Here is a 15,908-nt window from a genome sequence, read left to right as displayed (position 1 = left end):
GACACAACTTCTCTCCTTAATCTGGCACAGCTTGGCCAAAAAACCTGGTCACTACTCACATGCCTTGCAGTTTTCATCAACCTGTTGCTTAAGAGCTTCAAGAGCACACGACCCTGACAGTTGTAAAAAGGGTGCCCTTGAAGGGTGTCCTCCTAAAGTGCACCTATGAAAACACAAGTTTTTTTTAACATAACTGCCTATTTTATGCTTTTATTCTCTGTCCTGTTTCAGTATCATTTGCAAATATTTAAGTAGCACAAAATAAAAACAAATAATCTCATGTCATATTGTAGGGAAGAAATTCTACAGAAAAAGTATAGGATAAAGAACTGACATAAATCTAAGAATACTGGAAACGTATATTTACTCGTGTAAGTGTTCATATAAGTACACATTAAAAAAAGGGAATTCACATCCAAATAGGCCCCCTGTCAACTAGACAGGGTACATACCATGCAACATGCACAGATCACTAAAGTTACTTTATAGACAAACCTGCAGAGTTAGGACAGAAAGTGAAGTTATTCTTTGTTTTTTAAAAAATACATGCCTTAAATTACCCATCCTAGTATCTCCTGCTTCATTTTCTAATTTAGGCATGTGCATTTAAATAGATAGCCATCCTTTAACTTCATAGCTAATGTCCAGAAGTGAAAATTTAATTTTAACCATTTTTTATTAATGTTTCAGGCATACTTTTATTTCTCAATACATGTTCTCAGGGTCTTCACCACATAATTCACACAATTTCTGGATGTCACTGTTAAATTCTCATTTCCAAATGGCAGTGCAAACAAACGCTCAGGACAGTTTTTTCCCCTGAGATTTTTTTAAATTACTCTAATGTCATCAAGTCTCTAAATACTAAACAGACAAAAACTGAAAAACATCATGATGAATACAGCAAAGAACACCATTCTAATTTATTTCTTTGCACAAAACGGCATCAAGATGATCCACAAGAAGCAAAAAAGGGCCACAGTGCATTCTTCTGCTGCACAGCTGAAGTACTGTGAGGCTGGTGAGGAATCCTTCTCATCACAGTCTGGTCTGAGACCAGATGAGGCTCCACACTGGTGATAAGGTCTATGTGCAGAGTCTGCTCCCTCCCACTTCAGGAATTCTGCATACCAGACAGAGCTGGCCATCTTGGAGGAGTCAACAGGAATGACACTTTGTAAAGCCAGATACATAGTTTAGTCCTAATTCAGTTACTGAACTACTTTCTATATTCCTCAAATTTTTATTCTGCTGACAAGAAAATTACAGCAACAAATAAAGTCAATATACCAAGTTGCTGACCCTTTTCTCAAGCTCATTGAAAACATGCAGAAAATTAATACTTAATACCCTGAGCAAGAAAAAAAGGCAAGACATCTGGCTTCTCTTTGATCTTTTATTCCTATGCAAAGTACAAAAGAGATCTTCATTTCCTTATGAAAACCATTCTACAGCTTCCATCTACATCCTTATTTTAGCAGGGTAAGACACAAAAGAGCAATAAAAGGCTCCTAGGAAAAAAGTCCTAGATCTGATAGAAAACATGCTCCTTTTGAAGGGCAGAAAAATAAAGCTTTATGTTAACCCCCCAACTCATATCACCATTTCCCTACCCCGCACATATTAAGTAATGAGCATATACATAAAAATCACATACACAACATACAGCCTCAACAAAGCCCCGAAAAGTCAATGTGGCATGTCCCCAAACCTTTGGATCAGATGTTTAGATGAAGCGATTTCACTGTTCAACAAGCAGAAACACACACCTCTTTCTATTACCTTAGCAAGTTTCTCCTTGCACTTGCAAGACTGCTTTTCCTACCTGATCTCGCAGTTGTTGAACAGAAGTCTGAAGGCTCAGAATTTGATTAAAGAGAGGACTCTGCAGCACTGATTTTAATAGGCTCAGTTTCTCCTCATTGGCAATGTCACCTCGATCCCGAAGTTTTGTCTGTAAGCGCTCCATGGCCTGAAGGGCCCGATGTGTATCTGTAGCAATAATCATTGCTAGTCAGTAGCAGTCTAGAAACAGCTACCCAATGTACAGGTTTAAATATAACCTTCTCTATGGTTCAAACTACAGAGAACATGAATGACTCTGTTTTGAACAAAAATCCCAGCCTCTCTAATGAAGCAGGAAGTCAGAGGCAAAGCATAAATCAGAAGCCAATGAAAATTGTATTTTTATCCATCAGGAAGTGGGTTGAAAAAATGAAAGAGCCTTCATTGAAATTCAGTTACAGGAACTGTGGCTACAGTCTACTGTAAATAAATTGGGGTATAAATAATCATAATAGAAAACATCTTTCTTTTCCATGCAAAGTTTTAATTCAAGAAAAGATTAAAACAATGAAATCAAGACTACAGGCTCAAATTTAAATACTAAACATATGATTGCACAACTTTTGCTTTCAAATACAAAAACCCAAACACAACAGCACTTCTAAGCACAGCAAATTTTTTTTTTCAAAACCTCTCTCAGCAGTATACACTAATATCCCAAATCCATCCCACACACTTGATGTGGCCACAAGAATACTGTGATACAAATGAAAAAAAATTACCAATTGTTTCCAACATGTTTTCTGCTTCTCAGCTTCTATTTCAACACTGGAGATTGTAAATATTTCCCTGAAAAGTAACAGAAAGGAAAAAAGGTCACATTTATAGAAATACTAAGCTCTGAAGGGAAAGAAAAAAGCTTGACTTTTGAAAGCAATAAACAGCAAAATAACAATCCACAAAAAAACTATCTCCACAGAAAATTAAAATAACCTCAAAGTCAAATTCTGACTCACTTTGGTGTTCAAAATCTTCCTGAAAATTGCTTTAGGAATACACTTTGTAATTTATTTGCATTTCCATATCAAAGTAGCTGTCTGCATACTGTTGCACAACATGTCCTGCACTGCTTTAATCAGACACTATGAATCATAGCTGCCACTGAAATTTTACAGTTTCATTGCTTTCCTTTTCAGTGATTCACAAAAGACATTCCCTGCGGGATCAGTTTTCAAGCTCCTTGTTGACAATTTCAGTTGCATGAGTGACAGCACACTTTTTACAGACACCTTTGAAAGAAAAGTCGTATAAACCACAAGGCTACAGCTTCCAGGATCCTCACACTAGAGCCTCTACTATTAATATCTACTGGAATTGAGACTCAGATATGAATGATAGCTTAGTTTTTATCAGTGTAGGTTTCCAGGAAGGAAATTCTACAATAGGAGGAAGAAACTCTGAAATTGCTTTGGTTATTCTTTTTTGTTGCTTTTTGAGGGTTTATTTTGTTGTTGGTTTTTTTGTTTTTTGTTTGTTTGTTTGTTTTTTTGGGCTTTAAAAAAATGTGTGTCTGCAATTGCCCAGAAATTTGGAGTGACAGAACATGTTTGATGGAGATGGATAGCTGAGAAGTGAGGAGGTCAAATATCATTGCAGGTGTATGAACTGTTGATCTTATCTTTCATAAATTTTCATAATTTTTCTTTATAGTAGGAAAACACTTCAGTACAGCATCCCCACTTGAATCTGGAGAACTTAAAAACATGCAGAGCTGTGATCTGTAAGCACTCAGAAAAAGTAATTTTTTCTTGAGACATTAAATAAAAAGGGGGAAAGCAATGATGTTGACAGATCACTAGATAAGACAGCTTAACAGGATCATTAGTTATAGAATCTCATCATTTTGTCAAGCCTATACTATTTGCAGTTTGTGCAGAAAAAGCAAACCAAATGGGTTTAAAATGGTTTCAAATTCCATCAATATGACTTCCTTAGTTTCAATATGCCTGAAGCTTCCTATCAGTTTTATTCACAGAATCACAAAATGGTTTATGTTGGAAGAGCCTAAAGATCATCTAGTCCCAACTTTATTGCCATGGGCAGAGAACTTTCCACCAGACCTGGTTATTCAAAGCCCAGTCCAGTCCACTAAAAGAATGAGGAGTCCATAAACTCTCTGAAGATTGCATTTGAATTTGACAATACATTGATACAGAATCACTGATCATTCTTTTTATTACCATGTACAATATTCAAACCCTTTAAACCTGACTTTGTCAAAGTAATGTTACTCCATGATCCAAATTATACCTCTAAATAAAAATAAGCCTTTATTTTTTTTAATTTTTATTTTTATTTGGCAAGGAAAATCCTAGTATGTAATGACCAGGTCTGAAAAACAACCCAAATATCTTGTATTCTCACCTTGTCGCTCTACAAAACAGGACAAAATAAAGTCAATTTTACATGGGAAAGACTGGATGAGATTATTTAGATGTTATGAAAGAAGCTGACCTCCCCAAATCCTTATCATCCATAGCTTTTCTTTCTAGATTAAAAACTACTGTCACTTCTATTCAGGGCCACTATTTAAAATCAGAAGTATTTATGTCATGCTTATAGATGTTTTCCTCAGTACCAATGCAAATCAAAGCAGTCCTTTCCTGTTTCACTGTTCCAGTTCTTTTGTGCAAAAAAATTAGAAATGGAGTATTTTTGAGTCATTTCATTTATCACAGCATGATATGCACAAGCACATAACATCTTATGTCCAACAGACGAAACTACTCAGGAAAAAACAGAGGGTTATTGTTCTGCTTTAGCTGTGCAAGAACCTCAAGAAGAGATGCAGCTATAAAACAGCTATTCCTATCTTTTGGAGTACCTGGATATTGCTTTATCTTATGACTCAATTTGACTAAAATTTCATTCTTCTTATGCTGACAAAGGCAAATTTTACAAGTGACAGCACCTAAGGTCATCACTGTGTTCACGCAGTTCTGAGGATATGAACTTTAACAATTTATAGTAGAGGATTCTACAAGCAGACACAAGTCCTAAACATATCTATAGGTTGAGATGATATCATGCAACTTGCAATGAAAAGAAGTCCTTAGCTCTGCTAAGACACTCATTACCTGCTTTCTCTTTACCTCATGGTTCAGAGAGAGGAGTAAATACTGCTCTAGCACCATGCTACTATCAGCAAACCCATTTTGAACTCTCAGTTTATTCTCTTTATTTGGGTTTATATTAGTAGGGAATCCCACCCTAGCTAGCCAGCTTAATGCTTTTGTCGACATCAGCAATAAGCATGAGAAAGACCAAAACTGTCATCAGAATGTTTTCCCTCAGACACCTCCTCTGAGGCAGACACAGTGCATTGAGGGACACCAGTGTTTGCCTCTACGTGTTGCAGGCCAAGATGACCCCTGTTCTCCCTGCCTGCATTCTGAAATGGCAAATAAGACACGTGGCTGCTCCTGCTGTGCCACATCCACAACAAGTGCAATCTATCAGCACCAGCTTTGTGGCACATTAACATAGTGGAAGTACTGGAGAAGCAACCACACATCTCTCCAAATACACTGCAGAGACATATCTATAAACACCACCACCCACTACAGGACACACTGGCCTTTAAACCAGCTTGCTTCTAGGAATTTTAGAAACAATGTGCTTGTGAGAAGTAGAGCAGAATGCATGATCACTTGTTGAAAGGCCTAATTCTGATATAGTGAATATTTTTATAATGGCATTGCAGACTTCTAGATGCAAAGTGGGAAGTTCAGTTCTGATTTCCTCATTTTGCAATCTCCTGGCAGTCTGTATCACAGGAACCTGAAGTCAAAACCAGCCCTTCTACACACGATACAACAATCTTCACACCTCAAAGAGCTTACTAGCTTAGCTCAAAGTAGATTTAACTATTTTTGTATTTCAGTACTGAAGTTCATTAATCTCTTCACAGTAACAAGAACAAAGTCAAGACTCTATTGGTAAATCGAAGAAAGACAGTTAAGTAAAAGCAATTTAAATCTATGTTCAAGGTCTAAAGTCACAGGTAGCTGAAAGCTGTGATGTAAACAAAAAACAAACGGCCAAACAAACCAAAAAAAAAAAAAAAAGGAAAAAACCAAACCTCATCATCTTCTCGTTTTCCTTCTGTTTTAGAATATTAGAATAGAAAACATAAGGAATTTTAGACACGTATAAGGTGACAAGCACACTATATTCACTCCAAGAACAAACCAAAGTTAAATATTATCCTTTTCAAGATTGCATTTCCAAAATTTGATTCTTCCAATGCTAGAAACAAAAATGGGCTTTTTTGCTACTCTTCATGCCACCCTTCTTTTATAACACTGGTTGTCAGAAAACAGCTGGCATGTTTCAACTCTATTTTCTACCTGTCCACTTCTGAAACACTAAAATGCACAGGTGGCAGAATTTTTTTTAACATCTGAAATTTATCTGATTAGCTCCTTTCCACACAATTGCAGAAGGCATTTAGCTAAAGAGACAAAAGATTCTTGAAAATAGTAAGGTGACCCATTTCCATTGATCATTGTTTCATACCTGATCACTTAGTTTCTACACGGAAAACTACTTTGTTTCATTGATGGATACTCTATCTACTGTTACACAAAGCCATTTTAGATAACACCTTGGAAACTAATGCTTATAGCATGGATTAGGAAACACGCAATGCCAAAGATAGAAAACATAGTAATAGGCTTTGCTTCATAGCTCCTGCATTACTTGAAGCACTCTGAGTATACAGAGGAAATGCCTATCTTAAGAGTGATCACTAGGCCCAAACTCTGGCTTGGAGTTTCATGAGATTAAAATTAAATCTATTTCAATTAAGCAGCAGGTAACCACAACATGCATTTTATAGCTGCTAAAAGAGTATTTTGGAGATTCTAATCTAACACTTTGGCCTGTGTTTGTCTGGGCTACAGATACCCTTTAGTACTTGATTTTCATCCCATGTCATCTTCCTCCCCAGTTTTCTGGCTATCACTCAAATAGGGATACTGTGTTAGCACCGTGTGGTGCAGGAACAGAAACCAAACCACACAGGAAGTGGAAGATACTCATTATCTTACTTAACTTTCTACCTTGCCTGCAGATTCTAAGAGCTCTTCCATTTTTCCCACTTAACCTCCTGAAAGCTGGCTACTAACCCAAGGAGGAGAACTAAGGTGGATCCCCAGACACTGAGTAGTCCTGTGAAAATTAAGGCAGTGAAAACTGTTCACAGTAAATTGAAAGATCTCATGCTTTTCTATGTATTTTTTTCTAGCTACTTTTCCACTGTCACTAATTCAATTTTGCTGTTGCATATAGCACTTTTTTAAGCACACAAAGGGTGTGATAATAAATGCAAGAGAGCAATGACCAACAGGGAAAAAGAGAACAAAAAGAAAAAGCAAAGTTAATGTGCACTGTTCCACAAAAAGCAAAGCAGATTTCCATCAACTACCTGGAATGCAACAAGGAAACAAGACATGCCTGACACCTACATTTGATAGCTATGCTAATGAAAATTGTTCTGAAACATTCAAAGCAGAAATAAAAAGGCAGTATTGCACAGTCTATATTAAGACTCTAAGCACTTTGAAAAGACATTACTAGCTTCTTGAAATTTAGCAAAATGCTGAAGGCATCAAAAGTACATATAGAGGCAGTGGCTCTGTGTGTTGAAGAAAAGTTCTATGAAGAAAAGAGCTGAACAGCACCATGTACTTTGAATCAATTATGAAAACAGAATTTTGAACATTCAACTGCTTTTAACCTTCTGTATGTATCACTAATATATTAAGAAAACTTAAAATGCTTTTCCATGAACTGGCAATCTGTTCACTGTGTATAATTAACAATTTTCTGTAACACTGTAAGAAGCCCTACATCAGCATATGACAAAATATCCATGGTAACTCACATGCTAATAATTGCAACTGGGAAATGGGACTAAATTATCCATAATGATTGCACCTACTGATAAATGCGTGTGATATAGTGTATTCAAAACTGATTTGTAAAGAGCATTCAAAAAAACAACAACATAGCAGATAGGGTAAGTGTTTCTGATGAGGTTTGTTTGGGGTTTTTTTGTTAATGAAACAAACAGATAATCTTTTACAAAAAAGGTGGAGTTTTTTTTCAGTAAGTATGTTAAATGAAGATCAATTGCCGTCCTGCCACATTAGCTTCAGTAGCTGAAAAGCAACTTTTTAGCATATGCAGAATATTGGGGACACTACATATACTGAATTGATGAAATACAGGCATGGTTAATATTGACTCTCCATGTTTTTCAAGCACAGGCAATTGACAACCATATTCATCAAATTCAATTAAACCTGATGAAGCACAGATTTTACAGTAGTTGCACCTCAACTGTATATTGGATTCTTCACGGAGGTGGCAACAGCATACATAAATTAATAAATACAAAGCCTCTCCAAACAGCTGCCAGTAAGCATCAATAAAGAGTCATCATTTTCCTTACAAACTGAAAATACAAATTTCTCTTTGTGTATTGTGACAATAACAAGTGGCTTACACAGAAAAACATAACACTGTGTAACAAGACAACTGTGCAAGGGGTCTCAGATGTAAGCCCAGTCTGAAAAGCCTACAAAAGAAATATGTTACTATTGCCAAGGCAAAAATAGCACATTTTTGTATTGACTGGAACACCAGTCAATTTTTGTATTTGTCAGGAACACCAGCAGTGAAACAAGACTATCCTTATATATAATATATATATTATATAGTATCCTGCCAGCATGGCATTATATTGGCCAAAACTGCTTCACCAGGATGTTCAAATATAAAGCCAATGTACAATACAGAAAACGTACTGGATACACTTCACAAAATTTTAAAATTTTTTGTGTGAAACATGCAGCAGAGGTCAAAAAGGTCTTTAAAATGGTTCTCAATATACTGAATAAAGTGCTACTTGTTAAAATAAAACCATCTACAGCTATCTGCATGACTGAGAAGATATAAGGCATTTGTGCCTGAAGAATTCACAGACCAGGGCCCCACCAGGGCTAGGTGGAATAAAAAGATCCATTAGTATCTACCTAGTGCAGCTCTCTTTCTGGAGGGCTGATAGTGATCTGACTTTCTTAGTGCACTCCGCGAAGAGGGGAGAATGTATCCAGTTCCCAGTGAAATGTTTCTTCAAAGCCTACCGAAACCATTAGAAACACCGCAACTAATCAGCAAATGTTAAATGCATGTTACTGTTAACAAGACAGGAGACACAAAAATAGTCAACTAAAAATTGATAATAATTTTCAAAAAATTATGTTCTCTACATAAAAATGCTGCTTGTTCAGGTGGGTATGTCCTTAGGTATTTTCCACTTGCATTCTTTTCTTTTAGTGTTACAATTACTTTCAAATTCCACAGAAGCATCAAGTAACAATCCCAAAAACTATTTCACCACTTTCCCCTTTTCCAGTTTAGATTCTTCCCTACCAAGGAGTTGCTGCTTCCTTGGGAAACACAGAAGTGATATGGAAACCACAGGGCATCACACAATAGAGCTTCCTCAACTGCAGAATTCAGACCCTTCCTCTTTATCTCAGTAAGTCTGTGCGACAGACTCCTGACACCCTTTCTGGGACCAAAGCCAGTAAAGACTTTTCATATCCAACAGTTTATATTTAAAAAAAAAAAATCTTCTACATGTATTAGGACACAAAAATATAGCTGGACGATGCAGTGTTTATAAAAGCAAAAGACAAGGAAAAGGAAAAAAATTCAAACCACAACGTTTTTCAACCAAACGCTAAATCAAAAATCTCTTAAATGCTGTACACGGAGTTCAAAAGGTCGGGTTTGTGAGTTTTTCTTTTTCTTTCATTCCTCCTAATACTCTTTCCAGTAACATAGGGAGGCGCTGGCAGCAAGGGGCGACACGAGAAACGAACCATCCCTTTCCTTTGCGCACCCGGACTCATCAAAGGGCACAGCTGCGGGCGGCCCCTCGCCCGCCGTTTCCACGCAGCCAAAGCCTTTACCGGGGAGCTGCTGGAGCGCTGCAGCGGGGTCGGGCCTGCGGGCAGCGCCGACACCAGCACAGCAACAGGTACCGGTCCCGATGAGCCGCGGCCACCGCCCCGCCCGGAGCCCGAGGACACTTCCAGTGTCGCCGGGGCCTCCGGTCCGGCTCTGGCTCCCAGCGAGAGGCAACGCCGCCGCCCAAAAGTGCCGGCCGAGGGCCGTGGCCGCTGGCAGCGTCGGTGGTAGTGCCGGCAGACGAGGAGACCTCCAGCCGTCATGAAATGCCCGCGAGGGATAAAAAAGGAATGCGGGAACGCGCAGCAGGGCTCCCTGCAGATGTCAGGGGAGGCTCGGCTTTTGTTTACGTGAGGACGACGCCCCGCCAGGCCGCCCGAGGCCGCGAACCGCCCGCCCGCCTCAGGCCCGAGCCCCGGCCCAGCGCGGCCCCCACAGCCGCTCCCGCCGCCCGCCGTCGGCTGGGGGCGAGGAAGAGGGGATGTGCCGGGACGCAGCAACAGGCTCAGCGCCCCGGCCCGCGGCTCCACGGCCTCTCTCCTCCTCCAGCGCCCCCCGGCAAAACCCTTCGGATCAAATGAACAATAATAAATAAAACTTCGAGGAACAAACGCGTTTTAAAAGGTCGCTCCAACTCCGGCGACGCGGCGGACCCTCCCCGCCCTTGCCGGCCCGCATCCCCACACGGCGCGCTCACCCCGCTCCCCGCCGCCCGGCCCAGCACCCCGCTTACCCCAGCGGCTCGGCGGGCCCCGCCGCCCGGCCCGGCTCTCCGCCTTTCCCGCCCCCGAGTAGCGGCGCCGAGCGAGCCGCGCCGCGGGGGCAGCGCGCTCGGGCACGCCCCGGCGGCCTGAAACCTAATGCTGCACCCCCCGCCCGCGGGTCTCGCCGGGGCGGGCTGGGCGGCCGCTGCAGCGACGGTGGGCGGGGGTATCCAGGGGATAGCGGGGCACGCTCGGGGCTGCCCGGTCCCGTCCCTGCCGGCCTGTAGCGCCGCCGCCCGGAGCGCACGCCTTGCCGGGATGACACCGAGCAGCCGGGCTGGTCTGGGTTAGCTCTCCGCCTCGCCCGCGAAGGGAAGGCGGCGGCAGGCTGGCCCCTGCCTCTCTGCAGTGGTGCGGTGCTGCCTGCAGCCGGGCCTGGCCCTGCTTGATGCCAGCCCAGCCGCCGGCCGTACCCCTTCTGGTGCAACAAGATGAGCCTGGCCTGGAACGGAAGAAAGTGGGAAATGTTTGGAAATGTTAAAGAAAAATAAATAAATAAAATGCCAAGATCAACAAACAACACATGATGAACTTAGACAAAAATTATTTATAAAGTATTAGAATTAATGAAGGGATGACTTTTCCCTCGATGCAGCAGCTGATTATTGTGTCAACTAAAAGTAAGGAAGATGCTGTGTGTTTCACATATATATGACTAAGAATTAAGGACATAATGCAGAGATGTTTGCAGTGACCACAAAATACCCGAAAACGTAAGTTCAGCTAAAGATGGAATTATTTTGCTATTTGTTAACTCCTACTAATATTATCAGGGTCATGGTTTCCCCTATTCAGTTACATAAGATAATTTTTTTGGTGTCAATGTTCTCAGGCAGCTCAACTGCAGAGGTAAACCTTCTGCAGATGGACCATGGCTGCTCCACTAGGCGTATTGTCTCTGGCTCTGCAGAGGCTCCATGAGCTTTTTATCTGCTTGCCTTCTGGCTTGGTTTGGTTCTTTTTCCAAACAGAGGTTACCCTTAAGTGTCATCATAAATTCTAGTAGTTTGTGGTTGGGGAGTGGTGGTGTTATTTAGGTGGTGGGCTTCTTTGGGTGTTTAGTGGGGGTCTTTTTTTTTTGCTTGTTTGTTTGTTTGGGTTGGGTTTTTTGGGGTTCTTTTTCTGGTTGGTTTTTTTTCATAGAACAATTTTAAAGAAACCTAATGTTATGAAGCTAGAATGGAGTACTGCCCTATTTTCAATAGTATCAATAAATGCAATCCCAGTACAAACATTTTATTTTGCAGAACACTTTACCTGTCAACTTTAAGAAAGGTCTTTGTACATTGCATGCTTTGGTTCTGTTTTTTTGTTTGTTTGTTTGGGGGGTTTTTTTGTGTGTGTGTTTTTTTGGTTTGGTTTTTTTTTTTTTTTACTTTCATTTGGAAAATTAAATTCTGAAAAAAGCTGAATCACTAAGCAATATTTCTCTTGCTAGCTCTTATTACAGCTGGAGGATTGAAAAACACCAAAGTATTACCTGCCTTTTCCTCTGCTGAATACTAAAATGTACACCTTTTTAACAATAGAATGCAATCCCAGTACAAACATTTTATTTTGCAGAACACTTTACCTGTCAACTTTAAGAAAGGTCTTTGTACATTGCATGCTTTGGTTCTGGGGTTTTTTTTGTTTGTTTGAATTTTTTGTGTGTGTGTCTTTTTTGTTTTTTGGTTTTTTTTACTTTTATTTGGAAAATTAAATTCTGAAAAAAGCTGAATCACTAAGCAATATTTCTCTTGCTAGCTCTTATTACAGCTGGAGGATTGAAAAACACCAAATTATTAGCTGCCTTTTCCTCTGCTGAATACTAAAATATACACCTTTATAACAATAGTTCTTCTACTTTTTAACTAAGAAAAGTAATTTTCAAGATTTTATTTACAGATTCCATTGTTCAGTCTGGCATGTGTGCATAAACATATTGCTTTTTTAATCAAACACAGAGGCTCTGCTATAGCTAGGACATTGAATGGTCTACAACTTTGTCCCACCAACTTTGTGCATTACACGAACCTTTATTAAATCCAGAATAAAATTTAAAAAATAAGTTACAGTTTGTTTCCATGCATCATTGTTCAATGAATAAGCCACAGTTGATTAGATAAGTACAAAATGAGAATGTTATTGTTATTTTTTTCTGTTGCTCATGCTTTAACTATGGGATATAACTGAAACAAAATGCAGTGATTCTATTAAGTTTATTTGGAAAAAAATGGTCAAAATTAGGTGCAACAGTACTCATGATGTACAACAGCATCACTTGTATAATAATTCTTCCCAGTGCAATTTCTCTTTCTATGGGATATAACTTTCATAAAGTTTTTTTTAACATACAGACTGCTATTCTAAAGTAGAAATACATTTTAAATTCTATTAAGATTTTGTCAAATCCTTGAAATCTGTATTAAGTAGATAATAGTTAGTGAAGTTCAGAACATTGGCTATGTTAGGCCTTGCCTGTATTAAAAATATTTGCATGAGTATGTTTAGGCAGACATAGCCAACCAAAACTGAGCCCTCTCAGTAAATATACAACTGTGCATACAATAAACATAAAACTGTAATGGGAATTGCCATCACAGTAATCTAATGGGCTCTTGCGCACAGTAGCTGATGACACTGATGAAGAGCCATGCAGGCAAACAGCAAAGCAAATTGTAAGGTATCAGAGTACACAACTGCTCTCAAGGATATATTTGGTACTAGCTTTAGAAAGTTAATTCAAAAGACATCAGCCATTCATATTTACTTATTTCTTCCTTTTGTTATAAAGTAGGACCTCTCCAGCTCCTCCCTAGAAAAAGAGGATCACAGCATATCAATGATTTTATTAGCGTGGGTTGCATCATGTACAGTGACACACGATGTTTTAAGTTATATCAGGTCTTTGTTAGTGTAAGGATTGTGGCCATTGGTGTTGTATAATCTTGAGAGATTGTTCAAATGTGAGAAAAGAGAATCTATTGTATTTCAAGGCTAAATGTTTTAACAAGCTACAAATAGTTGATGTGTCTACACATGTTTATTCAAGTGATTGTAAATCAAAATTGCAAGCAGTTTTTAAATCATAAGGCTTCTGCAAAAGACTACTATGACTACAAAATCTATAAAAAATATTCTTTCAGAAAGGACTCTTAAGGAGAAGATGATGGGGATCTAAAGAAACCCTCATTTTATGTTCTCTAGTCATAGCGTCCTGGTATATTTCATTTCTCAGGTCAATTTATAATATAGTCATGGTCAAAGTATCAATATTGGATGAGATGTTTGCCTTGCTGATCTACTTCAATAAATAAAATATTAATATTAATGATTTACTGCTTAGATTCATTAGAAAACATGAAGGAGAAGTAAACTGAGAAAAAAAGTCTTTACTTTTTTTTTTTCCCAAAATGTTGTATTTTGCCAGAGATTGCCAGATATAACATGGGCACTAGAAACAAGGCTATGTGTCCATTAAATCTTTCATTAGGCTGCTATTGGGGACGCAGCCTTTTAAAATAGTAATGAGAACAGGATCTAGCCTGAGTCACATGTACTGACTTCACTCTGAGAAGATGTTTCCTATGAAACACATTTGATGACATTTATGACACAGATCTATTTATTTCCTAACAAAAAAAAAAAAAAAAAAAGGTGTTCATAAAAATTATTGTTTCGTTTCATCACTGTGGGTATCATATTTGGTATGGGCATTGTTGTTGCAGGTTCCAACACAGAATGGTAGAATATATATTTTAGGGACCTAGCAGTACCCTGTGAGGAAGGACTCAGGAATATTTATAAATTTGTTATTTATGCTTGAAGTATTCCATCCCTGAACTTAGAAAAGAACATGAAAATGGACCAATAAACACTTTTCATAGGTACTACCTTGATTAAAATTGGATACACTTCTCTTTTATAGCCTTACTCTTCAATATTACAGAATAATTTTGTTAATGTATATTCATATGTGTATATATATATATACACATAGACACAATATTGTATTTTCATTACAGCATTTGCTCAAATTTCAAGTTAAAAATCCCACTAATTGCCATTTTCCTTTTTAGAGAATGGTATAATAACTTGTTATAGATCAAATTTTATTCCTGGCTGTATAAAGCAAAAGTTAACCTTTGCATTAAGTGGAATTAAGCTGTAGAAAACCAATCTGACGTCAAAGGTAACTGATTCTAACTGTTATAGCTGTTAATCTAAATATATTATGTGGTTGTGCATTTTGTCATTATCCAAACAAGGATGGATCACCACCTTTTTGATGGAGCTCTTAAGAGTAGAATAAGTTGTACTAGCAGAAGCATTTAGTGCTAAATATAGCACTCTTCTTCATTTCAACATAAAAGTTACACTTCAAAAGTCACATGGTGCAACTACAAAGTTACTTTTGTTACTGGAGGTAACACCATGTATGCTGTTATACAGAGCTAAAATTGGGAACTTTCTCTTAACTTTCATGTTTGAAATTTACAGGTTTTGGATTATTATGGTGGCAAGTAGCGAATACTAGTTTCACTTACTGAAGCATGCATGTTGGCAAGAATGGTGCATAGATTTACATTTTAAAGATTCTTTGGGAAATTGTCTTCCCTTCGGCCATACTTTGTAACTGTTATTATTGCTATTGGAGGTTGCACATACACGTAGAAGAGGAAGTATGCCCGGTAAGGTAAAACAGAGTAAAAAAATCATAAAAGATATGTTAATTATTTATAACTATAAAACAAAATACTTGCAATTATGACAAATTAAAAGGGCATTTATTTACACACAAACAGGATTGTTTAAAGCCACAGGCCTTGCCCATAGCAGAGAAGTGAAGCCAAATAAATGACAAAGCATGTTAACTTTATCATAAATTCTTCAGACACATAATACCTACAGGGAGTGTCTGGTTTTGTCAGATTACAGCACTTTTTTTTTTTTTCCCCAAAATGTTGTATTTTGCCAGTGATTGCCACATATTTGACAGACCCCACTCTCAAACAGTCTAATTTTAAAAGCTTTTCTCAGAAGTTCTTCAAGGGACATTGTCCAGAGCAACACATGATCTGGTATACTTGTTAATGCAACAGTTGGTTCAATATTTGAAAAGATAGGGCAATATCTTATTAGCAATGCTTGTGTGAGAAATAATAGGAAGTCTTGCATGACATATCCTTTAGAGCCAAAAAATTCAGAATGGAAGGAACTTGACCTGACTAGTTCAGGAGTTTATGTACAGATGAATTGGTGAAACTAAAGTAAAGCACAGAAATATGTACAAAAAAGATTTGTTGTATGGCTCTGCAATTTATCACTCTCCAA

At 38.4% G+C, this 15,908-nt stretch overlaps 1 protein-coding gene across 11 annotated transcripts in view; it reads right to left on the bottom strand.

Annotated features, from left to right (window-relative positions):
- MPDZ (multiple PDZ domain crumbs cell polarity complex component) overlaps positions 1-11,072 on the bottom strand; it is a 94,308-nt gene extending 83,236 nt beyond the window's left edge. For 3 of the 11 annotated variants that reach the window (XM_039729635.1, XM_039729636.1, XM_039729633.1), the window contains exons 1-3: positions 10,562-11,069; positions 2,568-2,634; positions 1,826-1,992 (exon numbers count right to left, since the gene is read on the bottom strand). In XM_039729635.1, coding sequence (XP_039585569.1) covers positions 1,826-1,992; positions 2,568-2,583 — 183 coding nt within the window. In that variant the 5' untranslated portion in view covers positions 2,584-2,634; positions 10,562-11,069. Of the gene's footprint in view, positions 1-1,825; positions 2,009-2,567; positions 2,635-10,561 lie in introns of those variants that run through there. The other 8 variants (XM_039729638.1, XM_039729640.1, XM_039729641.1 and 5 more) reach the window with 5 other exon arrangements.
- Between the last annotated feature and the right edge of the window lie 4,836 nt (positions 11,073-15,908).

Source organism: Passer montanus, unplaced genomic scaffold (genome assembly GCF_014805655.1).
Source record: "Passer montanus isolate IOZ18808 unplaced genomic scaffold, ASM1480565v1 scaffold7, whole genome shotgun sequence".
In the NCBI taxonomy this organism is placed as follows: Eukaryota; Metazoa; Chordata; class Aves; order Passeriformes; family Passeridae; genus Passer; species Passer montanus.
Note: the sequence above shows the minus strand (reverse complement) of the source record. Positions and strands in the feature narration are given on the sequence as shown.